Source organism: Ochotona curzoniae, unplaced genomic scaffold, assembly GCF_017591425.1.
Source record: "Ochotona curzoniae isolate NIBS_2020 unplaced genomic scaffold, NIBS_Ocur_1.0 contig_2318, whole genome shotgun sequence".
Classification (NCBI taxonomy): domain Eukaryota; kingdom Metazoa; phylum Chordata; class Mammalia; order Lagomorpha; family Ochotonidae; genus Ochotona; species Ochotona curzoniae.
Window position 1 is genome coordinate 14,396,888 of NW_024465419.1, and position 27,620 is coordinate 14,424,507.

At 43.0% G+C, this 27,620-nt stretch overlaps 1 protein-coding gene across 1 annotated transcript in view; it reads left to right on the forward strand.

Moving 5' to 3' along the window:
• GRHL2 (grainyhead like transcription factor 2) overlaps window positions 1–27,620 on the forward strand; it is a 151,864-nt gene that overhangs the window by 80,971 nt on the left and 43,273 nt on the right. Inside the window, exon 8 of the mRNA XM_040972735.1 lies at window positions 18,803–18,897. Within this exon, the coding sequence (XP_040828669.1) occupies window positions 18,803–18,897 (95 nt within the window). The remainder of the gene's footprint in view (window positions 1–18,802; window positions 18,898–27,620) is intronic.

The window sequence follows — 27,620 nt, forward strand, 5'->3', positions numbered from 1 at the left end:
GGAAACCAGAGATTTGAAAGAGGCAGGTAATAGAAGTTGTCCCCAGGTATTGCCATCACTGGAGTTGATGTGCTACATTTGCATGTGGATTCTCCCAGGATCCTGGTAAGGTAGATGGGGGAGAATGTGCAGCCACGATGGGCACATGGAATGCTGTGATCAAGTAAAGCTGCTCCTTGATGAGCCTTAGTGTTTCTTCTCCCTTGGACATATGTGATAGCATTGCAGTGAGATTTCTGGGTTGATGCTGGATGGGATGCAATGGGGGATGAGTGGGAGATGCTTTGGAGTACTCAGCCATGAACTGAGAGCAGAAATTACGATGGTATCCCCAGAATGAGAGAAAGGGTGGCACCGTTTGCTTCTTGGTAATCTGGCTGACTGTGGAGGATAAAGAATCATGAAAGAAAAGCACAGCTTTGTTAGCTGGATGGGGAAGTAGGCTGAGCAGTCTGGCTACGTGCTGGGATTAGTCCAGACTGTGTTGATGTTGCGGTATCGTCCACACATGGGGTTGGGTTAGCATTCCTTGGGACTCACTTGCACGGTGAAGTTACCCAGTTTAGCCACCTGCAAAACGAAAACCTAAAGGAATCACAAATCAATAAATGAACTGGACTAGGCAGGAAGTCAGCCCCAACAGGAGCTTATTCCAAAACTGCTTTACAGGGGAAGGCACGTGTTTCTATCTGTTATCTTTGGAACCAAGGAAAAGCAAAGTATGTGCAGCAACTGTGTAGCTTTACTGCATGCAGACCAGAAGTTTGTAACATGTTAATGTATAATTTTTCTATTGAGCAGAGCTTAGATTTCTTTTGCAACTTTATATAAGCAGGTTTTCCAAAATGAGGCTCAATGCAGGTTTTGTATTCTGCCAGTGGGTATCATGGACTGTGGTGTACACACACATAGGCATCATTGCTGCCTGCTGACACCCAGTATAAACAATTACTGATAAAGCAGCATAGCTAATGTGGAGCCAACCCAGCACTTGTTTCAACCTCTGTCTTTAATTCTGGTTCATGGTAATCTTTACTGTGTCTGGATATATTAGTTATATTGTTACTATTAATCCTGCAGTTTCCCAGGCTAATTATCAGGCAATTATGGTACAATTTCAGCTATTAGTGTGTGATTATGGGATCTGCATCCATACCCTAGTACAAAATCTATTTCTTTAGGTCAATTTTAAATTGTACTCTGTTGGTGAGGGTTTTATATTTCTGGAAAACTTTCTTTGAAAACTGAAGTTCCAACAAAATCAAAACTTCTCTTTTGAATTGAAATCGCCAGTTCTTTTGGGCGAAACCCCGTTTGCTTAGTTGACCACTGTGAATCTTTGAGTGTGGCTGGTCCGTCCAGGCCCACTTGTTACTTTCAGTTTGGAGTCCTCATCCACATTCTGCTAGAAATTGTGTTTGTCTTTGCATTCGCTTTGCACATGTTCTCTGGATGTGTTTTTGTGCAGTTTTTAGAAAAAGATTTATTAATTATTTTTAATGGAAAGGCAGATAGACTGAGGGAAGACGTAAAGTGTTCCATCAGCTAGTTCACTCCCCAGGTGGCCTCAATGTCCAAAGCTGAACTGATCCAAAGCAAGAGCCAGGAGCTTCTTCTGGGTCTCCCACATGGGTGGAAGGTCCCAAGGCTTTGGATCAGGCTCTACTGCTTTCCCAGGCCACAGGTAGGGAGTGAGATGGGAAGTAGAACATCCGGGACATGAACCAGCATCCGTATGGGATCATGGCGTGTGCAAGATGAGAACTTTGGCTACTAGGATACCACACCAGACCTGTTCATGCAGTTTTTAAACCTCAGCCTAGGTTGTGCAGCTCTGGGAGCTGTGCAGTTACAGAAGAGGGGAGGTTGGAGATGCTGTGCTGAATGGAGATACTTGGCCCTTAGGAGGTCATGTAGCCTGGGCATGTGACTTCTAGGCCCTGAGAGACAAGCAGCTGGCAAGTTGCCTCCTTTTACCAGGCTCTTCCGCTCTGTCACTTGGTGCCATCATCTGTCACTCTGTCACTGTAACATCATCCCTCCCAGAATCACACAGGGCCACCCTTGCTGTGTACTGTGGAAAGCACTGAGCCTTTCTCTTTAATAGCAGCTCGAATAAATATGACTTCATTTTTTTGGTCATGTTTCTAGGCTATGTCTATATTTCTAAATACACAGCAAAAGTAAATAGGATTGAAATCCAGGATAATTCAAATCTCTTAAGAGCCCCCAAGGTTAAGAGCTTCCGGTGGCTGGTGAGAGGTGAGGCTGTGAGTGGATACTAAGGGCTCCACCAGGCATGAGGGGAAGGCATGGATGGGCTTGGGGCACCCCAGCGCATAACTGCAGCTTCCAGCTTCTTGCTTTCTGCTTACTCACTCACATGTTATCTTAGATGCATTCTATTTTATAGAGAAGTACTAAAGCCATAGTTAGGGAAAGTTCTTTCATCTCCAACTGTGCTGGGGAAACATTTATGTGATACAAATGTGGAAGATTGGGAATATTATCAAAAGATGCAAGAGTTCTTGAATATTTGTTCAAATAATTATTTTCAAGGATAATTAAGATACTGTGGATTTTCTTTTATGGCTTTCTCAACTTCCTGTGAATTCTGGAAGCTCATTCTCCTGGGGCTAATGTGGCTGGAGTCATTTTTCTCTCAACGTGTGTGTTGTTAGGGTGGTCCTTGGATTCTCCCTGCTTCCACACTAGGAAAGGGCAAGGTCAGAGTTGGAATTCACAAGCTGCTCTGAGTCTGGGATCTTTCCCCAGTCCCAACCCAATCCCTCCGGTTTTTTTTTTTTTTTTTTAAGATTTATTTATTTTTATTGCAAAGTCGTATATATAGAGAGAGGAGAAATAGATAGATCTTCCGTCCGGTGATTCACTCCCCAAGTGAGCGCAACAGCTGGTGCTGTTCCTATCTGAAGCCAGGAATTTCCTCTGTGTCTCCCACGCAGGTACAGGGTCCTAAGGCTTTGGACCTGTTTTCCCAGGCCACCAGCAGGGAGCTGGATGGGAAGCAGGGCCGCCGGGATTAGAACTGAAGCCCATATGGGATCCCGGTGCATTCAAGGCAAGGGCTTTAGCTGCTAGGCCATAGCACCGGACCCAACCCAATCCCTCTTAAGTGGGGTCTTCTTGCCTTTCACCTCATAGTTCTTCAAAGAAAGTCTACACTTTGTGCTCCAGACCTTGGCCAGCGTGATCTGTCAATAAGAATTCTGGGTACTCGACTCATGGGTTATTCTCTCTCTCCTCTCAGTTTCTCTTAGTGACTTCCAACTTTTCTTTTTTCAGGGCTCCCCAACAAATGTCCCCTGCCATGTCCTCCCTGCCCCTGCCCCCCCATAGGAAGCCAGCTCACCTCCACACCTTCACTGGCGTCCACACCTGGGGGAGATAGGAATGGCTTTTGCTTTATACCTACAGAGCAGCTCATGGCTGTTGCCCTCATCTTCTTAGCATACAAAATTTCTGGCCACCAGATGCTGAGCTTTCTGAATGCAAAGAGAATTGTTTTAGCCTTTTATATATAGCACCCTCTAGAATCTGGCATCAAGGTGCTCCATTCATTTACAGTGGTTGACTGCTGTGCTTTGTGCATTTGAGCTGTGGTTAGCAGGAAATTTGTCTTGTTAACTTGGAAACTGCCCAAGTGGGAGTCTCTCCTGTTTGTTGGGGACTTTAGCTTTTGTGCTTTGGCTACTTTGATTTCTTACATTTAAAATATTATTTCAGTATATCGTGCAACTTTTGATAAACTTGGGATGACTCTAAGATTTGATGTAGGCATACAAACATAATGTTTACTGTAGTAAACTATGAAAAAAGGTAAAAAAATTTTTAAAAAATGATTTACAAAATGGGTTACATAGAGAGAGAGAGAGAAAGAGACAGGGACAGATTTTCCAGCTGCTGTGTTACTTCCCCAGTGGTCACAACAGCCCAAGCTGGGCTGGTCTGAAGCTGGGAGCCAAGACTGTCTTCTAGGTCTCTCATGTAGGCACAGGAGTCCCCGACCCCGAGCCATCCTTCACTGCTTTCCCAGGGCATTAGCAGGGAGCTGAGTCAGAAGTGGATCAACCTAGACTAGAACTGGAACCCATATAGAATGTTTGTTCCATAGGTAGAGGCTTAGCCTGTTACGCCGCTGCTCCAGCCCCTGAACTGTTATCTCAGCTAAAAGTTAGTAGTGCATCAATAAACAAATAGAAAATGATTTTTTATACAAATTTATTTTTATTGGAAAGGCAATTATGCAGAGAGGAGTAGAGATAGAGAGGAACATCTTCCATCTGATGAATCACTCCCCAAGTGGCCACAACGGCCAGAGCTGAGTTGATCTGAAGCCAGGAGCCTCTTCCGGGTCTCCCACACAGGTGCAGAGTCCCAAGGTTTTGGGGTATCCTTGACTGCTTTCCCAGGCTACAAGCAGGGAGCCGGGTGGGAAGCAGGGTAGCTGGGTTAGAAAATGATGTCCATATGGGATCCCAGTGCATGCAATGTGAGGATTTAGCCATTAGGCTACTGTGTTGGGCCCAATGAAAAGTTTAAATACGGCAAACTTTTCAAAAGAAAATTAGCTAGATTTGGAAGTTTAAAATGTGTGGGCATTTGGCCTAGCACAGATGAAACTGTTCAATATGCTTGTGTTCTATACTCAAATGCCTGGGTTCAATACCAGGCTGTGGTCCCTGACTTCAGCTTCCTGCTAATGCAGACCCTGGAAGATGGTAGTGCCAGCCCTGCCACTCACATGGGGCACTTGGATCCAGAAGTCAGCTTCTGACTTCCTTGCAGACACTGGGTGAGCGATTTAGCAGGTGGATACTCTTTAGATATAGCTGTATTTCCCCCTCCCTCTCTCTGTCCTACTTTCTGTCCCTCAACTAAATAATTAAAATTTTATTCACAGTTCCTAGGAAAGTCTGCATGGTCCAAGTACACTATTTTTAAAAATCAATATTTTTGCTTTTTAAGAAAACTTGTTTTTGAAAGTTAGATTTACAGAGAAAGAAAGAAAGATCTTCCATGCACTAGTGCATGCCTTAGATGGCTGCAATGACTATGCTGGTCCAAGCCAAGACCAGGAACTGCATCCAGGTTTCCCAGGGGAGTGAAGTGGCCCGAGTACTTGGGCCGTTTTTTGCTGCTTTCCCAAGTGTATTCACAGGGAGCTCGGTTGGAAGTAGAGCAGCCGAGACACTGGTGCCCATAAGGGATGCCAGCATTGTGAGTTGCTGCTTAACCCACAACACTGACTCCAGGGCAACCTTGTCTAATAAGCCCTTTATGGCTGGGCTTCCGGAAGCTGTAAAGCCTTTAGTGTTGTACAAGAGGAATGGTGCAAGGATGCAGGCGGGGTGTGGGTTTTTGGAGATCTCTCAGAGAGTCTCAATGAGAGAGTGAAGGTGCCGTTAGGGAGATACTGGCTTCGATAATGAGATTTTAAAATTAGTACATCACAGACCTAAACCCACTTCAGAGACCTGCCATGAGTGGCGTTGTAAATGCTGTATTTTGTTCTGTATCTGTTTCCACATTTGCTATGCAGTGAGATTTTTCCCTCATTGGTAAGACATGACTTTAGTTCTTGGTGTTCACATCCAGCTTTCTTCTCACTTCTGCTGGACTTCATGACTTGGGCTCAGGGCTTCATTATTTTCTTCATAGAGGAACTGAACAAAAGCTCAGATACTCTGATAGCCTTAAGTTTTTGATTTACATCATTGATTTAAAAATGACCAACAGACAGGACCAGAAATCTTGGAGACAAAGCTGATCATTTTCTGAGATTCAGATGTTTCTGGAAGAGAACAATACAAGCTGGGCTTTGTAGTTATCGTCCAGCATTTTCTAGAAGTTTCTCTTTCCTTTGTCTTTCAATAGAAATCAATGTCTTTGCTCTACTTCAAGATGTACAATCAGACATATTAAGGTTTTGTTTTCCTTTGCCATTGACAAACCTAAAGCTTATCACGACATAGTTTTTCCAAAATTAACCTCTTGGAGGCTGTAGGATCCAAAATAAAGGAAAGGAAATCTGAATAAACCTCTGAATGGCTTCCTAGAGCATCAGTTGCTGAGAGTTTGCTTTGGAAAAGACAAAGGTTGAAGTAGCTAAGCATGTGGGACAATCCCAGGAAGGGGCTACTAAAATCGCTCAACTCACAGCTAGGACAGGCAGCTCAGAAAGGCTTGGAGCCCTCCCAAGGTGCCACCTGCTTCCGTTGGAGTCATTCTTGCCATCCCCAGGTCAGCTGTGGATCAACCCTAACTGCAGCAACGATGTGCTCTTCTGGAAAGAGGACCTTTATCTCCCCAAAGAAAAAAAGTATATAAGAGGCTCAAACTTTGAAGCTGAAAGTAACATCAAAATGCTCTGGTCATGTCAGAATTGATGGGAAGTAGGCAGAAGCAAACAGGAATAATAACATGAGTCATTTAAATAGCATTGATATAAATAAAAATCATTCTTGGAATAAGCACTGCAGGTGCTGCAGCAACTTCACACAGGACTATTTACCTTCTTGTGTGCTTCTGTTTTAGTAGGTGTGACTGTGTAGGCAGGGATAACTGGGAAGGTTGACAGTAGGGGTTAGGGGGTGGTGCAGTAGCTCAGTTGGCTGGCCATCAGCCTACAAGCTCCACTTCCCATCCAACTCCCTGCTTATGGCCTGAGAAAGCAGTTGAGGACAGCCCAAGATCTTTGGAATCTGTACCCATGTGGGAGACCCAGAAGAAGCTCCCGACTCCTGGCTTCGAATTGGCTTAGTTCTGGTCATCGTGGCCATTTGGGGAATGAACCACCAGATGGAAGATATTTCTCTTTGTCTTTTCTCTCTTTAAATCTGCTTTTCCAATAAAAATAAATATTTGTTTTTAAAAGAAAGTAGATGTTAATATTAGGGTGGATGTTTGTGGTGCCAGTTGAGACACCACTTGGGATGCTGGCAACCCACATTGCAGTGCCTGATTTAAGTATGGGACAATAGCTTCTTATTCCATGTGCCTAGGACATCTTATCCCCAAACCTGCATCCACAAATGTTAGTGTATCAAATAGTGAATTGTGTAATGGAAAATGGAAATTAATTATAAGTAGTTCATGCAAGTAGAAATCATTTACAAAAGGTCTGTTCATGTATACCTATTCATTCAGAAAGAGCCAAATACTTCTATGTGATTCACAGTTTTTCTATGTGGCTCATAGACAAAACAACTAAAGTTAAACCTCCCTGAGTCACATGGAAAGTTTAATTTAAGCCATTCAAGGTGATTACATTCGGGGTTGTAAGTCCTGCTCGGTAGGTCCATATGTGCTTAAGACTACATACAAGATGTGACCTATTATACACGGGAAATCCTATTTGTGGATCAGGGCCAGCATTCTTAAAAAAGGAAACCAAATAGAATCAACTATGAACATGTATGACAGCAGTAATGGGATGTAATATAAAATGGTTTTCTCACTCTATTTATAACCAAACACAATTTGAAAGCCATAAGCTGTAACACTAGTCTATGTAAAGAGGGCCCAGCATTCTCCTGCAATGCCAGCAATCCATCTAGGCACAGTTTAAGTTCCAGCTGCTCCACTAGAAATCCAGCTCCCTGCTAATGTGCCTGGGAAAGTGGCGGCAGATGATGCAAGTACTGAGGCCCCTGCCACCTATGTGACAGACATGGGTGAGGGTTTAAATTACCGGCTTCATTCTGGTATAGTACAGGGCTATTGCAAGGATTTGAAGAGTGAAGCAAGAGATGAGACATCTCTCTTTCTCTGTGTCGGTCTCTTTCAAATTTGTCTTCTTAAAAGAAAAATCTCTTGATACAGGAAGATTGAATTAGATGCAGACAAAGTATTAGGTTTAACTCAAAGGGAAAATTCCAAAGAACATTTTCATATTTTTAAAATCTACTTACTAATTTACTTATTTATTTGAAATGTAGAGTAACAGGGGAAGAGATCTTTCTGCTGCTGATTGACTCTCCAAATAATTGCAACAGCCGGGGCTGCACCAGGCCAAATGCTGTAACTGTATCTGGGTTTTCTACAAGGGTGGCCAAGACCCAGGCATTGAAGCCATTTTCCACTGGCTTCCCTGGCTCGTTAGCTGTGCACTGGGTTTGAAATGGAGTAGCTGGGCCCGGCGGCATGGCCTAGCGGCTAAAGTCCTCACCTTGAACGTCTCGGGATCCCATATGGGCGCTGGTTCTAATCCTGGCAGCTCCACCTCCCATCCAGCTCCCTGCTTGTGGCCTGGGAAAGCAGTTGAAGGCTTTGGGACCCTGCACCCGTGTGGGAGACCTGGAAGAAGTTCCTGGCTCCTGGCTTCGGACCAGCATAGCATCGGCCGTTGCGCTCACTTGGGGAGTGACTCATCAGATGGAAGATCTTCCTAAAAAGAAGAAATGGAGTAGGTGGGACCTGAGCTGATGTTCTGAAATGGGAAGCCATGGATTCAAGAGGCAGTTAATCCACAGTGCCGTAACACCGGCCCTGTTTATCTTACATTATATTTGTGAGGATATTATAGCATATATTAGAGGGTAGGGTAAATAGTATTGTTGTTAATGATCGGGTATAATTAATACCCACAGCTTTAATAATATCAATTACTCTATACCAGGCACATACTTATACCTAATTTTAACCATGAGTGTTCAGGATTATGAATGGCAAAGCGCTCCTTTGAAAGAATACATGTTACAGAAGTCAAGGGCTGTGCGTGTGTGTCTGTGTGTGTATACGAATATTCAAAGAACTTCGAAATTTCCAACCCAAGGTTGGCCCATTACAAATTTCTATGGTTTTGAATGCTGTCCCCTTGTTGCAAATGTAATCCCTAAATTCTTTTACGAATAGTAGTCCTTTGGGAAGTCATTAGGGTTAGAAGAGGATGTGAGGGAGGGATTCCTATCTCGGTGTTCTGACTTTAGGAAGAGAGGGAGAGCGAGTCCAAGCTAGCACACGAGTGGAGTCTTTCTGCGTGACACTCTTTGTTCCAGCCAAACAGAAGGCCCTCACTGGCGCCAGGCCCTCAGGCTGCCCAGTCTCCAGCCTTCTGAGATAAACAGGCCTCTGTTCTTCCTTTAAAATGTTTTGAAATTTGTATTTTTAAACTTTTAAGCAACACACAAAATGTGTCTCTTTGTGGGGCAGAGACAGAGAATTTGATCCGATGTGTGAAGAGCCACTTGCGACAATGAACATCTCCATCTCTGTCATTCCTATGTGTTGGCAGACTTTGGATTTTTCTACTTAGGTTTAAATTAATCATAAACAGAACCAATCTATGTTCTTTCTGAGTGACATAGTCTGTGGTATGTGGTTATATAGAGTGCAACAGAAAGCAGACTAAACAAAAGGTAGCAAACTGGTAAAGAGGATTTTCTTTTGAGATTTATTTGTTTAAAAGGCAAAGTGAAAGATTTTTTTCCATCTGATCGTTAATTCTGTTCAAACGGCCACAATTGCAAGGGATGGGGTAGGCTGAAGCCGGGAGCCTGGAACTCTATCTGGGGCCCAAACATTTATCCACTATCCTGCTGTTGCCTTCCCAGCAGGTCTGTTAGCAGGGACCCAAGTTGGAAGTGGAGCAGCTAGGACTTAGAACATGGGATGCTGGTATGGCAGTTCTTAACTCTCCAGCCCTGGAGGTCGTGTTCTTAAAGTGTTTGCCCTTATTTCCTGATCTGGGAATAAATAACTCCTCTCAGTATTCCAGGCCAATTATGTAGAGTGGGTCTATGTAGCTCTGTGTCTGGTACACACTGACTCACACACAATTGTGGCTGTTGTTATCTGCTCAGTGACTAAGAACAAGCGATGGAAACATGTCGAGCGCCTCTGACAATCAGCTCCGTGTCAACACGCTTAAGAAACCTGGGTTACCTCCGACATGGTGAAAGCATTATAAAGAAAATAACGAGCTCATTAATAAGTTCCTGTGAGTCATTTGGGTTTGAAGAAGCTGCTACTTTGATTCTGAAAAACAGGAGGGGGAAAAAATATCTCAAAACTTGCTGAGACAAGGGTTATTTATTCTTTGCCTTCCAAGTCAGAGCAAATGCACCAGAGCCATCCTCTGGTTTGAGCTCACCCTGTTTGGCCTTGTAGATGGAAGAAGCAGGTGCTTAAGAATAGGTGGGACATGGGGATAAGTGGCTCACATTTGATCCCAACATCATCTACTTTGCTAATAGTGGGGTTGTGTCCCCGTTAGAATCGCCTCTTGTACAAGTTCAGAGAGGCTCCATTCTCTAATTGAAGATTGCAGAACTTGAAGAAAAGGGGCCAATGAACTAAATTTGAATCTGCTAGTGTTCATTCTTGTGGGCCTTGGTTACCACGTGTTTATGGACTTGCAGCATTATGATTTCTTTTTAAAGATTTATTTATTTATTTTTATTATAAAGTCAGAGATACAGAGAGGAGGAGAGACAGAAAGATCTTCCATCCGATGATTCACTTCCCAAGTGAGTGCAACGGCTGGCGCAAGTGCAGGGTCCCAAAGCATTGGGCTGTCCTTGACTGCTTTCCCAGGCCACAAGCAGGGAGCTGGAAGGGAAGTGGAGCTGCTGGGATTAGAACCTGCACCCATATGGGATCCCGGTGTGTTCAAGGCGAGGACTTTAGCCACTAGGCTGTGCCGCCGGGCCCTATGATTTCAAATATACAAATGATGCTGCATTCTTAGCCCGTTAGAAGGCCGAGCCCAGAGTCGACGGTCATGCTCCAAGCATTGCATTCCAACTTCAGGATTTCACCTGTCTGGACAGAATCTGGGCCTTTCAGAAGAGGAGCAATTTTTGTATTAATTAGACCACTCCTTTTCATCTCCAGCAATATATACAAAAAATAATTGAAAGGGGGTAGTTAGGATTTCCCAAGCACGTGAAGTCTAATTAAGGGGAAGCAATGAGCATTGCCTTTGACAGCATTCCAGGCCCTTCCTTGTACATATAATCAGCTCCAAGAGAATGCAATCTTCAAAAGTCTGAATGTACAAACCTGTTGGAAGACCACTGATTAGATGGGAAAGATAAACAGAAAGATAACAAAAGGACGCCCCCATCATTCTTCTGGTAATAATTGAAAGAGAATGGAAGTCTGCTAATCTAGTTTGCCAAGAAACATAGGAAATGTGGTCCATTCATGCGCATCCCAAAGCCCTTTAGTGAAACCCTTAAAGGACAACATCTCCTCCCCTGACACCAACACTTCTTGTTTTCCTACAAGGGCTTAATTGCTGAGCTTTTCTTCCATACATCATGGTACTTGCAGGACACAAAGAGGGTTTTGTTTGTTTCTTTACAGAAACGCCCCAACTCTGCCCTTTTCTGTCAAAGAACCTCCTTGAACTTGTATTCCCTCTATGCTTTTCTGCAAGCCAGTTGCCATTGCAGGGGATGCCGGGATTTCAATATCTGGTGACAATTTTCTATTTGATTTGCAAGATAAATTTGCAAGATAAATATAGACCTTGGCTGAAGGAATGGCCCCTGGCATCTGACAAACCCGGATTCAAATCACAGATTGGCTTATTACCAGCAATGTGATTTTCCACAAACGGCTCAGTGTCTCTAAAGGAGGGTGTTGGGTTGTGACTGCATGAAGTGGCTGCAAGAATTAGGTGTGGTAAGAGAGGGATAGCTTGTCATGGGCTTGGAGATTCTCATTTTGTGGCAGTTGTTACTGTCCGAAGAACATTTGTGTTGTTATTGAGGGATGATAATAACTTTATCCGAAGCAATGAGTGCTTTAGGATAGAATTTCAGAAACGAGAATTGGCAGGCAGTGTGGCATGGTCATGTATGTTGTGCTTTCTCTATGAGGTGTTCATACGCAATAGGGCAGATCTTGGGGCTGGAACGGTGGTGTTGCAGGTGAAGCTTCCACCCGTCACACCAGCATCTTTTATAGGCACAGGTTCAAGTTCTGGCTGCTCAGCTTCTTTCTCAGCTCCCTGCTGATGCACTTGTAAAAGCAGCAGAGGATCACCCAAAGAATTTAGTCTTTTCAGTTGTCCTAGAAAGACAATTGTCCAGACATGGAGCTGATGTCAGCCAAGTCTGGTCTTCCTGCTTCAGCTATTCTGGGAGCTGATTCTTGGCTATGCTCCATACCTCCTGAGTCAGAATTTCAGGCTGTAGGTCCTGGCATCCACATTTTATCCAACAACTCTGGTAAATGCAGAATACTCATTCAACTTTGAGAGAGATCCTCACAGGCTCTAGAGAAGATGCAATGCTGCGAGTTTCCACATTCTTCCCACACTGATATTCTGAGCACACTTACAGTCTGCAAGAGAACCTGGAGATTTTGGCTCCATCACTAGCAACACAACGTAAACAATAAGTGCAACATCATTCTCTTTGCTCTAGGCAGGTTTCCCTATCTTTTTTCTTATTATTTATATATTTTTAGTGCAAAGTCCGAAATACAGAGAGGAGGAGAGACAAAGATCTTCTGTCTGTTGATTCACTCCCCAAGTGAACACAACAGCCGAGCTGAGCTGATCTGAAGCCAGGAGCCATGAACTTCCTGCAGGTCTCCCACAGGGGTGCAGGCTGCCAAGGCTTTGGGCCGTACTCGACTGCTTTCCCAGACCACAAGCAGGGAGCTGGATAGGAGGCAGGGCTGCCGGGATTAGCACCAGCGCCCATATGGGATCCGGGCAGGTTCAAGGCAAGGATTTTAGCCACTAGGCCACCGCACCCAGCACAAAATAAATAAAATCTTAAAAAAAAAAAGTAAAGCTAATTAGATTAATTCCTTTGTATGTAGATTATCAAGTGTAACAAAAGCCACCTTCTTTCCTCTTGGCTAGTTCTATAGTATTTTTATAAGCTGTGTATTAATCAACAATTTTGGCCCATTATGCCTATTGAGGGAAATATTTCAGTATTTTTCCTATTTAAACTCTGCTTTTCACCAAATTAAAATTATGTTTATAAGCTAGTGTAGAAAACTCCTTGCTTGTTGCCTTTTAGTTTTTAAGGAAAACAGACTGCTCAAAATTCATTATGTTCATGATTGCATGCTTTGTAATTTTTTAAAAGTGGTGTGATTTTGTTTTTACCTATGCTGGCTACCATGCATAAAGAAGCTATGCTGTTGATATGCTGTCCAGCCCTGTGTGGGAATGGTAGCTGAGACAAACCATGGCCCTCAAAAATATATTCATGCTCTAAATTCCAAATCTTGTGCATGTGACCTTGCTAGATGAAAAAGTCTTTGCAGATGTTAATTAGTTAAAAGATGAAATCATCTTGATTTTAAACTTCTGACATTTGGAAACATGAAGAATTCATTGCAATTCTTATCAATCACCCCATTTGTGGTTATCTATTATGGTTGCTCATGAAAATGAATTCAACAGCAGTACTTTTACTAGCTGCACTTGTCAATTTTCTTTAGTAAATAAATTAAGAAAGGCTTAACACTAAATTGCTGAATTCTGACCCCCTGGGTGGTAAAACCCTTAAGCAAACACCACCTCTCAAATTTCATTAACACAGCTTCAAGAAACATCTGTGAACATGTTACTTATTGGAAAACATGCGTATTGTAGTATCGGCATGCATGATCTGTTTGGTCTTTTGGAAAACTTTGGCAAGCATGAAGCAGTTGCAGAGCAGTTTTGTCTTCTGAAGACATTGAGGAAAAGTAGAAATGAAGAGTCAATCTTTGTATAAAACCATGGAGGAGCAGGTGGTATTTGTCTTTTTATTGTATTTATTGTTTGGAGCATCTAGGGATCCATTTATTAATTTAACAAATCTATGTACTGCATTTCGCATATTTGATATTAAGCTCTAAGAAAAATGCACTATTTTTAATCTTTTATTAATTATTATTATCATTTTATGATACAGTTCCATAGGTCCCTGAGATTTCCCTTATCCTCTCCCCAATTTCCACCCCTCCCCAGAGTTTCCCTGTATCATTATTAAAGTACAGTTCTACTTACACAGTCATATGTCCATCATTATGTGCATGGACAATGGCAGAGAGTCCATCATCTTATTCTCATATAGTAAACAGCTTCATTGGGAGTCCATCTTTGTCTGGAAGTAGAGATGCATACTGCATTGTATCCTCACATCTGGATATGTTAGTCTCCATTTCAGTTACTGTACATCTCCTTAAATGAAAAGCTACAATGCAAAATCAACAATAGGAAGAAAAATAGAAATTTACAATGCCATGAAGTAAAATAACATGCTGCTAGATTTGAGAGTCTCCATTACATATCTACTACACATCCCCTTAAAAGTCACAAAACAAAATCAACAATAGGAAGAAAAAAGAAATTAACAGAGAATCAAGATGACGGAATAGGGTAAGGACATGTTTAAATGGATGGAGAAACATTTAATCAGGATGAAGCAGAGAGGACACATTCCAGGAGATAGGAGGGTAGAGGGGTACCTGGAGACTGACAGACACAGGAAAGCAGCAGACACAACAGTGTGGTGTTGTACTGGCTGGTACTCCTGCAGCACTCAGCTATCGGCCATTGGACCTTCACCGGCAGCTGAAACTCCACCAGCAACAAGGTGGGAAGGGACTTTCACTGGGAGCTTGGGAGGTGAACCCAGACAAAGAACTGTCCATCTTTCTGATTCAGCTCCTTGTTAATGACTTGGGAAAGTAGTGCAGGCTGACCGAAGATCATTGGTCCCCTCACTCATGTGGGAGACCTGGAAGAATCAACTGGCTTCAGACCAGCCCAACCTTGGCCATTTGTGGACTGATCCAGTGGATGGGAGATCTCTCTCTCTCTCATTTTATCTCTGAAACTCTTCTTCCCAATTAAAAAAAAAATGAATCTTTTCAAAAAGGTATAATTGTCCTCATACTCTGTATATAGCTCATGTGAAATGTTGGTGTTAAATAACAAGTAAATAAAACCCTTGTACATGCTAGGATGGCAATAAAGAATGTCATGCAACCTGTCCTTTTGTTTGTGGCATAAGAACAGAGCAAGAATGATTGTTAAGTTGTTTATCTACTTGTTTGTATTGTCTCCTTCTGGAGTGATAGAGCCATGGAATCGGGGACCACATCCCGTTTCTCCAGTGTGAGGGCACTGCCTGCCCACAGAGACAATGGCAAACATTGGCTGTGAGTTTAAAGATGTATTTATTTTTATTGAAAAGGCAGATTTAGAGAGAGAAGAAGAGACAGAGATCCTGTTCATTCCCCAAATGGCTGCAGTGGTTGGAGCTGAGCAAATCTAAAGCCAGGAGCCCAGAGTAACTTCTGGGTCTCCAGTGTGGGTACAGGGAACCAAGGACTTGAGTCATCCTCTGCTGCTTTCCCAGGTCATAAGCGGGGAGCTGGATTGGAAATGGAGCAGCTGGGCAACAAACTGGTGTCCATGTCAGGACTTGTAGGCTGAGGATTAGTCTGCTGAGACCTAGCCCCAACCCCTGGGTCACAGCTTTCATAGGCTTAGTAAGAGAAGGTGCCCTATGCAAGACTAGGGATCCCATAACTGTTTTGTCTGTACTTGTAGTACATTTGCATATGTTATTGTTCTTTTTGAGGGAAAGATGGAATTATATTCTGATGTTTTGTTCCCAAATGCCTATAACAGCTGGGCATGTGCTGAGGCCAAAGCAGGGAACCAGGAGCTCAAGCTAAATCTCCCATGTTAGGCTTAAGAGTCCAGTTACTTAAGCCATCACCCCTGCCCACCAGGGCATGTAGTAGAAGGGAGCTAAAGTTCAGGAGCATGGGCCAAGTAAAGAATCCAGGTACTTCTATGCTGTCTTAACCTGTGTATCTCAATTGGTAGGCTAAAATCCCATTTTTGCATTTGTTTTTGAAGTTCTTTTTCCTTTGCTGAGCTTTAAGGGGAGAAGTTTTATAGGTGGAGAAGCTATGGAAAAGTGAAAATCTCTAAATGCAGAAGGAAGCTTGTGAGAGCTAGTATACGTATTTGACCAAACTACCGTGATGTGTCTTTTTTTCTGGATGTAATATTTGCCTTTTTATTTACAATTGATCAAGGAGGTATTCATCCAAAATAACTGATTATTGCAAGGCTGGTTTTTTGAACATTCAACTGTGAAGTTTCAAAGAAATTATTGTTTTTAAATTCACTGATCTACAGCTCTTTAAAAATTTTTAACAATTTGTTGACCTATTGAAAGCATGAATTTTTATTTAAAATCACCCCAAATGTGATCATAAGCCCATATTCTAAATCTATAGGATATAGTACTGTCTTTACTAGATTTAGTTTTTTTAGTGTATATTTTGAAATAAAAAAATTTTAATACTATAAGAGAAATAGGCAAAGGATAGAACAGGAACTTGAATGAATCCATTTTTCTTTTTCTCTTTTTTAAAATTTTCCTATTGGCAAGAATAGAGGGAGAGACATTAAGGGAATTTTGTTGTCTATTAGTTCACTCTCTACATGGTCACGGTGGCCAGGGCTGATTCAAGAAGTTGGGAGATGAATCTGGGTCTCCCACATGGGTGACAGGGACCCAAAAACAGGAGCCATCTTCTGTTTCTCCTGAGCGCATTAACAAAGAACTAGATCAGATGTGGGGCTGCCAGGACAGGAACTGTAGCTCATCTGGGATGCTGGTGTTACAGCTGGCAGCTTTACCCAGTATGCAAGCAAACAAAAAAATCCTAAATGAGTCTGTCTTAAAACCAAAGAATATCAAGAGATACAAGCAGCCAGACACCAAATGAAGACTGTTCAACTCCCATTGTCAAGGAATTACAAATTAAAATAATAGGCTTCCTTACTTTGCATACCAATTTGGAAAGAAACAGGAACCCATGCACCATTATTAGAAATATAAATTGTTTCATCCTTTCCAGAAGCGATTTGACAAAATAAATTAAGCTTTAAAATTGTATCTCGTTGGGCCCAGGGTAGCAGCCTAGTGGCTGCAGTCTGCCTTGTACACATCAGGATCCCATATGGGTGACGGTTCTAATCCTGGCAGCCCTGCTTTCCATCCAGCTCCCTGCTGGTGGCCTGGGAAAGCAATGGAGGACAGCCCAAAGCCTTGGCAGCCTGCACCCGCGTGGGAGACCTGGAGGAAGTTCATGGCTCCTGGCTTCAGATCAACTCAGTTCCGGCCGTTGCAGCCACTTGGAGGGTGAATCAATGGACAGAAGATTTTTGTCTCTGTTTTCGTCCTCTCTGTATTCTGACTTTGCAATAAAAATAAAATAAATCTTTAAAAAGTATATATCTCCTTTTGTTGACCAATATTACTGCACTTCTGAGAACGTACCTTAATGAAGCATAATTAAAGACAATTTATAGTTGTAAGCATAATTAAAAGAAATATTAGTTGAGGTAGCAAAGTATTAGCATCTAAATGACCTGTAACAGCAAAATAAAATTATAACATGTATGCGGATATAATGACACTTGGTCATAGGAAAACAAGTTTCTACAAGTTTGTTGATATGAGATTTATTTTAGTTGAAAGAGTTATGCAGAAAGGAGAAATAGAGGGATCTTCCATCTGCTGGCTTACTCCCCAAATGGCCACAGTGGCCGGAGCTGGCCTGGTCTGAAGCCAGGAGCTTTTTCTGGGTCTCCTATCTTAGCTTGCTATGCCGCCACAGCAGCCCCATGTCACATTTCTTAAAAAAGAACAAAAGTGATTATTGCAATATTGTTTCAAAAAATCAGTGATATATTTTGGAGAAAGCAAGATCAAATAATAGATAGGAAAGATTGCATACGTATTTTATAGTTGGTTATCTGTCAATTGTGACTGCTTTGAAATGGTTTGCTGATTATCTGCAAAGGATATAGGTAATTTGTACATGGAACACCTTGTTGGCTACCTTAAGAAGTGGCTGAACGTACAAGTGGTAGAAGACATGCGAGTGCAGTGTTTGTTGAATACTGCTCTTTACCTATCAGACTGGCAAAAAGAAGTGGACATTGAATGAGAAAAGGGACAGAATTGAAGTGGGAGGCTACCCTTCTGGCAACCCATTCTGAAGAGCACATTTAGCAACCTTCCTATGACCCACCACCAATTCAGTTTTAAGGGGTGCTGATTTTTATCCCCATGGTATCTGGTGCAGAGCAGAAATTACTGGGGAGTTGATTTCTCAGGAGAGGGGATGAGTAAAGAGTGCTGGATGGAAGCCACAGAATTTGATGCCATCACAGCAAGGCGTGGGTGGCCATCCACATGGTTAGAACTCACAAAGTCCCTAGTGAGCAGGACCAGATAAAATACAAAGTCCCTCAACCCCATGACACCATACAGGTCACGTTAAAACCCAGCATGGTTCATAAGAACATAGAATCACCATAAATGGGAGAGGGTCTTGTATAGAGGGAAGTTGCTAGAATGTTGAGGATGATTATAAAGTCCTTGTGACACTGCTTGGCTGTTAAATGGAATATCCTGTGTTATGAGAGAGAGAGAGAGAGAGAATCCCTTAATTGTCCTCATGCCCTGCCAGCAAAAATCCAGCAGGACTTGAGTGGGAAGAAATGTGACCAGGTGACATGGGACTCAGGAGGACAGAGACCCATAATTTTATAAACCTGTTAAAAAGCAGGACCAATAGATCAGTAAAGAACATTGCTTGACTTAAATGTATCATTTCCATAGAGGACAGTGCCCGTGTTCTTACAGGGTAAATGTTAGTGAAAGGATAGCAGGAAGCACAAATCCTTTACCGTTGCCATTAAGATAGCCACTAAGAAATGTCGGTTCAATGCACGTCGTGAGGTAACTCTAAAAGGTTCTAAAACCTCTTTCTTTCTCTCATGTACCAGCTGACTACAAGGAGAGCTTTAACACAATTGGAAACATTGAAGAGATTGCGTATAATGCTGTTTCCTTTACCTGGGACGTGAATGAAGAGGCAAAGGTGAGTGAAAGCCTAGCCAAATGTCCCTTGTAAGTAATGTTCCTCCTCTCTGCAGATGGTCTAGTTTTTCCAAAGCAGCTGCAGGGAGTTTCCTACTAACTGGCTGAAATAAGAGAAGGCTGCAACCATCGCTGTCCCTGGATGTTACACACATGCAGCTAATCACGATGCCATTGCCTTTTAGGGAGCCAGGGAAGGTGCCTGTCCACGGTAGCATCTCCTTGATCCTTCAGCCTTCCTAAGTCGGCGCCTCAGGGAGAGGCCTCCGCATTCCTGCAAGCCTGCCCTGGCCCAAGCTGGCCGAGGGGTGGGAACAGGAAGCAGAGTAGCCAGTGTCTGCTCCTCACTGTGACCTTGGGGCTCTCCTGTATGTGCGCTGCTTACCCGTTGTTTGTCTTTCAGGGCGCCACTATAGCTCAGGTGTGCTATTCTGAGCCTGAGACATTGCCCAGAGCGTAAGTTTGAATAAGAAAGCAGACTCACTGATACACATCCTGGCTCTCCCACCAGGAGTTTCTTTAGCTTTATGAAAATTCCAAGCCTTTCTGCGAGGTGCCCTCTTCCTTCTGCGTTCTTAACTTCAGATTCTTGACCCTTATTTTGCACTTCCAGGGAAGGTGCCAGATGTAATCTCAGCTTGTTTTCTGTTTCATTTCTGCGCCTTCTTGGTGAGGGCTAGTAAATGTTGTCTTCAGACTAATGAAAAGGTGGATGTTCACAGTCTGTCAGTACCATATTGTCTGCGAGCAGGGGAAGGTCAGGCAGGAAGGAAAGCTATTGGGGATTTGCAGGCGCCTGGGAGAATTGTACAGTGTCTCCCTTCACTCATGTAGAAAACAACCTCGGTGAAACTGGCTGCAGGCCTAAAGAAGGTGTCCCACACAGGCACGCAGCTACAGAGTGGGAACACAGCCCGGGGGAATTCTTGCTATGGGGTCAGGTCCCACACAGACCTGCAAGGTGCATTGTCTCTAGACTCTGTGCCCCACCCTCGCCTTAGATAACTACCTCTCACCTGGCCCAGCTGTGTCTGTTCCTGTCCACTGCTCCCATCGCAGACTCCTTGGCTCTCCAGCCCTTTCTGTCTTCCTGCTCTGTTTCAGTCCAACATTCAGAGTTGGGGAAGGATCACTCAGGGACCGTGGAGTGATGCCAAAGTCCTGGGCTCAGGTGGGACTCCTTGGAGAATTACGTGACCTCTTTGGACCTTGCTTAGTGTGGACAAACTCAACTAGCAAACACTTACAGAGGACTGATGCCTGAAGAGGGAGGTTGGAGACCACATGGTGCGATGAGGGAGAGAACAGACCTGCCTCAGGGTCCTGAAAAAGGCCTTATGGCTCTTAAAGCAATTATTGTCATGCAGCGTGCAAATGGTGCAGTGGGTGACGTTCATGCCCACGCTGCAGCAGAGGCCTTACAGAAAGCAGGCAGTTTATCATGGGCACTTGAGGTTTTCCTGCAGACTGGTGATACAGTTAATTTGGAACTGAGTTGACCTTTCATTCCAAGTTACTCCACATATGTGTGTGTACATATGTGTGGTTTCAGGCGTACAAGTTGAAGTTCATGTGTGCTTGTAAACAAATGGCAATGGACAGTAGCTGACATTGCTTGTGGTACCAAGATGTGTTTTATCTAGTTCAAACATAGTTTTAGCAACTATGATTTGCTTATTTGCAGTGCAATGAGCTCTGGTTAATCAATAAACAGTGAAAAAACAATTTAAAATAATTTCTTCCAAAGCGGTTATGAAGAAAAAACATTAAATTTTGATCGACTTCATTTAGGGAGGCTAAGAAAGCTAATTAGGAGAGCCTAAGGTGTTTTTTTAAAATGTTATTGATCTTAAACAAGCAGACTGCCAGGAATGGAGTCACATGATGGTGGAATGAAAGGCTTTGAGCAAGCAAGAAGTAACAGGAATCTCCCGTTATACAAGTGGACTAGTGTCTGATATTCCTGTTTGGACTTCTCATATTAGCTTTCAAGTTCCTGTTGGTGTCATCCATACTGAAATCTTTTGTAGGTTTCAGAGCTGAAGTTCTATTCTATATCCCATGATGTTTTGGCTCTGGATGGACAGGAACACAAACTTGTGATTTATGAACGTCTTCTATTTGAAAACTAACATTTTATTCCCCATTAATAATCAGGAAATTGTTATTTACATTTTTATTTCTTTGAGAAGCAGAGAGAGGGAGAAAAAGAGAGAGTTCCAATCTCATCTAGCACTTCATCCTAAAAGCCTGTGCTGGCTGAGACCAGGCTGGCCCAGAGTTGGGTGCCAGAAACACAGTCCAGGTCTCCCAGGGCATGGTGGCAGGAATGCAATGACCGGAACCATCACTGCTGCCTCCCAGGGAATGCACTAGCAAGCAACTAGCATTGGGAGCCATAGCTGGGTATCTGGTCTTGTGACCTGTGAGGCAGGTGTCTTTACTGCTCAACTTAATACTAGCTCATCATACCTCCTTTTAGCCTCCTTAATTTTACTCCCCTTCCAAAAACTTTATGACACGTGATATAGACACAGGTATCTAAGTTGGCTTTCTGCTAAATGTCCACCCAAGGAGATTTTTTTAAAAATTGGGTTTCTGGATGCTTTTTAGGAAATTAAAAAGGGCCTGAGTGTTTACAAACAATTCTTGTGAGCTACCAGCTTCTCTTGCCATTGATTTCTCTAACCTTCCCTGTCTGGAGCATTCCTTTCCTGACCTGGGTGGACACTTGTGTTTCCATGCTGAGTCACTGCCCCGAGACAACTCATATACTGTCTGGATCGTTTTGGCTTTCTGTGTTGGGGAAGGTAGTGCCTCCGGGGAGGCTCAAAGCATAGATAAACTCATGCCTATCTGAGGCTTGGAGGAGGGCTTTCCAGCCAGAGTATGACCACTGAGGAAGGGAGGTGCTGTCATAATCTCAAATGCCTACAACAGTGGAATCTGCTATTTTTAAAATAGCAGACATCCTGGACCAGTGCTTTGGCATAATAGGTTAAACTTCTGTAGGAGCACCAGTTTGAGTCCTGGCTGTTGCACTTCTGAGCCCTGTAGAAAGAGTTGCATCCCACATTCTTTGATGTGACTCCATCTCCAAAGATGTTTAGTCTTTTCTTTCTCCTCTTAGCAGTCCGACACTGGCACCAAAGTAGTAGAGCCGGCCAGTAATTCCCAAGATGAGAAATTCCTGTGTGAGACCCTGTTGAGCCATCGAGGACCAGTGAGCTCAGCTTCCTGGCAGTCGGTGCTGCCTTTCTCCAGCGATGATATCACTCTCCTGAGGGGTGGGGACAGCACGTTTCCGTAGCTCACTGATCTCCAAGCAGATTCTGTCCAGGGCTGTATTCTCTGTTCACAGTGATTACAAAATCAGGCCAACCTCTGTGTACTGTAAAGACCTCTCTCATGTCACAAGGCCACAGAAGAGAATCACTTAGGCATTGGGCTACAAACTGCCCTTGAAGAATGAATTGTCTCTATGTGTCTTCAGCAGAATGCCCTACCCACTAACCCTCATTTCCATGCTGCTGCCTTCCCATCTTTATAAATTGTTTTTGTTCCCTTGAGCATTACATTTTCATTGTTCTGCCTCTAAACCTTTCGAGGTAATCTTGATTTAGTGAAAATGTTCCTCTTCCTTCATTAGCCACCAGTAAAATAGTCAAGGTGACAAATGCATCCACCACCTGTCTTCCATCTCTCTGACTTTTAGAACCATCTCTCCTGACTGGAGAATAAGTGCCTTTGTCTTTGGGGTCTCTCTCTGCTGCTGGCTAGCCGGTGTCAGTGGTTGCCTCCTCTCTCCCCTACTCCTCTGTTGTCTCTCCTACCTCCTTGCTGAGTTATAGAAGGGAACTTGGGAGACAGGTTTATTTCACCTGCCACTTGATATCCGGTTATACTTTAGGGAGTATCAAAGACACAGGTGTGGCATATGTGTTCAACTCTGCTAATGATTTTTTAGGGGTGAGATCAGAGGTGAGGAGCAGGACTAGATGAGGCATGGATAAGAGACATCACGGATGATACTTCTGTGTGTTGCAGATTCTGACACTACTGCATAGGATGTTTTGACATAGCAGGCATTACAAGATTAGGCAAGTGGAAAAGGTGGGTTTTGAAAATGGGGCCCCTCTGAGTGCAAAGCCTGTGCTGTTAACTAAGCAGAGGGAAACCAGAGATAATCTTTTAGACCCGAGCATGCTGCATTTTCCTTTCTGCACAAAATCAATGGGAAGCCATTTGTGTTGGTTTAGAATGAAAGAAAACAAATGATCACTCCCAGTTTGCTGAGAAAAGTAATTTAGTTGGGTCACCCTGCTTTGGCCACCTGCCCTTCCTCAGCTCCCCAACAAAGATGGTTTGCTGTTCCCACAGTCCCAGCACACAGGGCTCTTCCCAGGCATATCTTTGGTTGCCCTGATATGTTACTGCTCCTGTCATACTTATTGGTCAGGATGTGACAGTGAAAGTGGTTTGAGACTCTTTGTCCTCTTCAAGAGTGTGTGTTTATAAGCCTAACAACAAAACTAAAGGCCCTTGGTGTAATTATACATTATTCATGATATAATACATTATTATCTTGACCTAACTGTGTTAAATGAAGTCCAGTGTTCAGTCTAATATTATCTCTCAGACATATTCCAGTGTGTTTTTTTTATTCATTCCTGTGTTTCTTTTCTGTTTCCCCATCTCTAATTCTTTTCCACTATATTCTGAGTTCATTTTGTACTAATTTATGTTGTTTCTGATGCCTTTCTTGGATGTTTTTTTTTCCTCCCAGAACAAATAGTGGAGAGTGTTTCTTTCTTTTGCACAAAACCATCCAGGAAGCACAGAGCCAAAGCGGGTATGAGCCTTGTTAATCAGATGGAATTTGCAGAGGGTGTACAGGATGAGCTGCTTCCTGTGTGAGGCTCTGGAAATTCAGTAAATGAATTCCCATTCTTACCAAGTGCGAGGATGGCAAGTGAATACTTAAGTCAGTATTTACTTTGTAGCACAGAGTTCTTCTAGCACAGAATCTATTGCATGTTTTAAGTGTATTGTACTTATAAAAAAGCTTTAAGTGTAATTTTTGAAACTGGGCAAGTACAAGCGGAGTGTGTTAGGGCTGTTGACATTTTCCCTGGATCTTGTTTAGTTGAAGAGTTTTCTTTATTATTGCCTTATATCTGATTTTTTTAAAGAAATGATTTGTTTTTATGCAAAAGAGAGTTAGAGAGAGAGAAAGAGATCTTCCATCTACTGATTCACTTTCCAAATAGCCGCAATGGCTAGAGCTTGGCTGGTTCAAAGCTGAAAGCCAGGAGCTTCCCTTCGGTCCCCTGTGTGGATACAGAGGCCAAAGTCCCTGAGCTTTCCTTTATTGCTTTCCCAGGCCATTAGCAGCGAGACGAATCAGAAGTGGAGCAGCTGGGACTTGAACTAGCACCATATGGGGATTCTAGCACCATAGGTGGAGGCTTACCCTGATAATTTATAACACTGATCTCTGTATTTGTGAAAAGGATTATTTTTTTTTAATGGCAAAGTTACAGAATGAGATCGATTGATTTTCTATCTACTGAGTCCACTCCCTAGATTGCCATAATGGCGAGCGCTGAGGGAGCATCCTACAAGTGTCCTGTGTGAGGGCAAGGACTCAGACACGTGGGCTGTCTTCTACTGATTGCCCAAGCCATTATCAGGGAGCTGGATCAGAACTGGAGCAGCTGAGACTTGAACTGGTATCCAGATGGGATGCTGACATTGTGGGTGGTAGTTTTATCTGTAATATCACAACATCAGACCTATGATTTGTTTGTTTGTTTTTAATGTCAGAACAAAGCTCCAGTGTGAGGGACAGAAGCCCAGAAAGGCTTAGAGGTCACCTGGCTGAAGACACCACAAGTGAAGGGGGAAGGTATAAGAGTTCTCATTGGTACTTGCACACTCATCCTTAAGGGAGAACGTGCGGTTGGTTTAATGCCCTATCACTATTCTGCAGCCACTGTGCGTGGACAGTGGTTTGGGTCATGAAAACTGTGTAGTGACTACAACTAACCTCTTACTATGAGCTATAACAAGAACTGTCAGATGGAATGACTTCCTCTTGCCACATGAAATGCACATCTTTTCCGTTCTCAGTGTGTAGGTCATCTCTTTCTTTTCCCTGTGTTTTAAGGTGCAATCAGCGGCCAGAGAACCAAGACTATCTTTTGCCCCATCAACAGCTAATGCACAGGATGAACAGCCCCTTTGCACTAACCATTTCAACGTATAGTTTACAGGGATGGTGGACTACAGGTCTTTCACCATTTCCTTTGGAAAGATAGTAAATTGAAAAAACATAAGGTTTCTCATCTTAGGCACTTGCAAATTATTCCATTGTTTTGGCTGAATAATACAGTTATGCTTATTAAAAGATTGGAACTAAATCATGGTGAATTTAAGTTGTCCCAATCTTGTGGTTTCTACCCTTAATTCATTTTATTTTTCATTCTCCATCTATATCTGTGTGTCTGTCTGTCTGTCTATCTACCCACCTACCTACCTACCTATGTATTTGCAGCTTAAGTATCATCAGTTTTTGCTGGGCCTGCACTATCCACCAGACACTGTGCTTAGAGTAGGTACAGGTGTGGCAGTGTTGGTGAATCTTGCCTTTCACAGGATGCTCCTGACTGGACTGAGTTTTCTCTTAGCCATACTCTGTTGCTGGACAACAGGGGACAAGGAGAGATGTGTAAATGATGTCAGGATTCAAGGAGAAGCCTGTGGCCACCTTTAGAAGACCACATTGCAGGGTGACATGTGGACTCATGACCCCTAACAGTCTGATGCCTTTGTTAGGGGAATTTTTTTTCTGCTAATGATGCAGGATGATCCAAAGCCAATGGATGACGTTAATGAAGAAAGGGGTGCACCCAGTGCCTGCCTTTAAACAGGACATCTTCTGGATCGTTCATGAGTATTCCAGGGTACCTCCCATAGCCTCAAAACCAGAGAGTAGGGTAATGGAAGGCTCCTGTGGAGGGGTCTTGCAAAGATTGAGTTATACACGGCAAGGCAGGGCAAATGGCATTTTTATGTGTTTGCTGGGGCGTGGTGGGGATGAAGGAAGCTTTAAAAGGGAAAGGTAAACATTTGCTGGAGTCTTTGTTATTGAACTTAAACAAAGCCATACCTTTGTTCCAATTTTATAAGGTAATGGATAGCCAGAAGAGCTATAAAACTGGAGTTAATTCATGTATAAAAGGAATAATCTTTGGAAGACATTTCACCAAAGTTATCAGCAGCATCAGTGCTAGATGCAGCATATCCATGGTTTCTAGCATGTGTTCTCCCTAGTGCCCTGTAACACGTATGAGTTGTCCTCTTGTGTGGAGAAGTAGATTAGACTTGGGCTTCATAAAATGACCTTGTGTGCCTGTGTGCACAATGACTAATGTTTGTTCATTGATTGCGAAATGCCAGGCACACTGCCTGATATTTCATATACATTATGCAATATTCATATTTTTAAATGGATAGCATTTTTTTTTTCATGTAACTAAGGAGAAACTTTAAGCACAGAGAAGTTAGCTAGCTTATCTAGGTTGCACAGGTACTGTAGAGCACAGCTGGAATTCCAATGCTAGCTTATTTGGTCTGTACTGCCTTTTTAAAAGGAAGATCTTGTCTCAGTATCTCCTCCATTGTGTCTGGCAAGCAGGTGGTTATTCCTTTGATACAGCATGTCCACCTCTCATCCTACAATAAATCAGGCAGCATCTGTGCTCTGAGAACACTGGACCAGGTGCGATGACCAGAGACAGAAGTGTTGTAAAAGAGGTAGAAAGTAGCAGTAACAGAAATAAAGCCATGAGAGAAACGGAGCTCCACCTTTTCATTTTATTTCCTTTTTGTTCAAAGATCTCAAGTGATAAGTTGAAAGAATAATAGTTAACACCACACAGCTTTCACCTGGACCAAGGTCACTAATATTGTGCCATATTTGCCATGTCTCCTCTTTGTCTTTGTGTTACACACTTGCTACACACCCACTCCCACCCAATACAACCTATACTGTTGGTGGAGAGATCTTTCCCTGGCATCGTGGAAGATGTGCGGGAAGAGGCGGAGTGTGAGCTGGATCTTTACGAACAGATGGAAGTTGGAAAGAAGAGCATACCAAGTAGGAGTATGGAGTGGCCAAAGGAGCCACATGGGAAGGCCTAGAGCTCGGGAGACAACATGCCGCAGTTTGTAGAGAGGCAACAATCAAAGCCTTCAGAAAGAATGAAATTACTGTGGAGAGAATGGAGAGTGTGGGGATTGAGCATAGCACTTTATATTCTTTTCATTTAAGAGGTTTGGTGGTGGGATGAACCAGAGAAGGCAGGTGCATGTGGAGAATACAGAAGAGTAAGATCAAGAAGAGAAAGAGAGATGACCAACGAAGTCAAATGCATGAGGCAGTGTTTTTCAATGTGTGCTCCTCAATCAACAGTATCAGTTTCAACTTGCACAATTGTTAGAGAAGCAAGTATTTGCACCTCTCACTTTAGATATCCTGGACTGGCAAATCCTGCCACATATGTTTGAAGAAGTTTCCTGATGATTATGACATGCACTATATTTGAGAACTTCTGTATTAAGATACTTCTGGGAAGGCTAACTTTGATGTGCAGAAAGCAGTTTTAGTAATGGGACTTAAAAGTACCAGGAATTCTTATATGCACCTGTCTACAGGAAGAA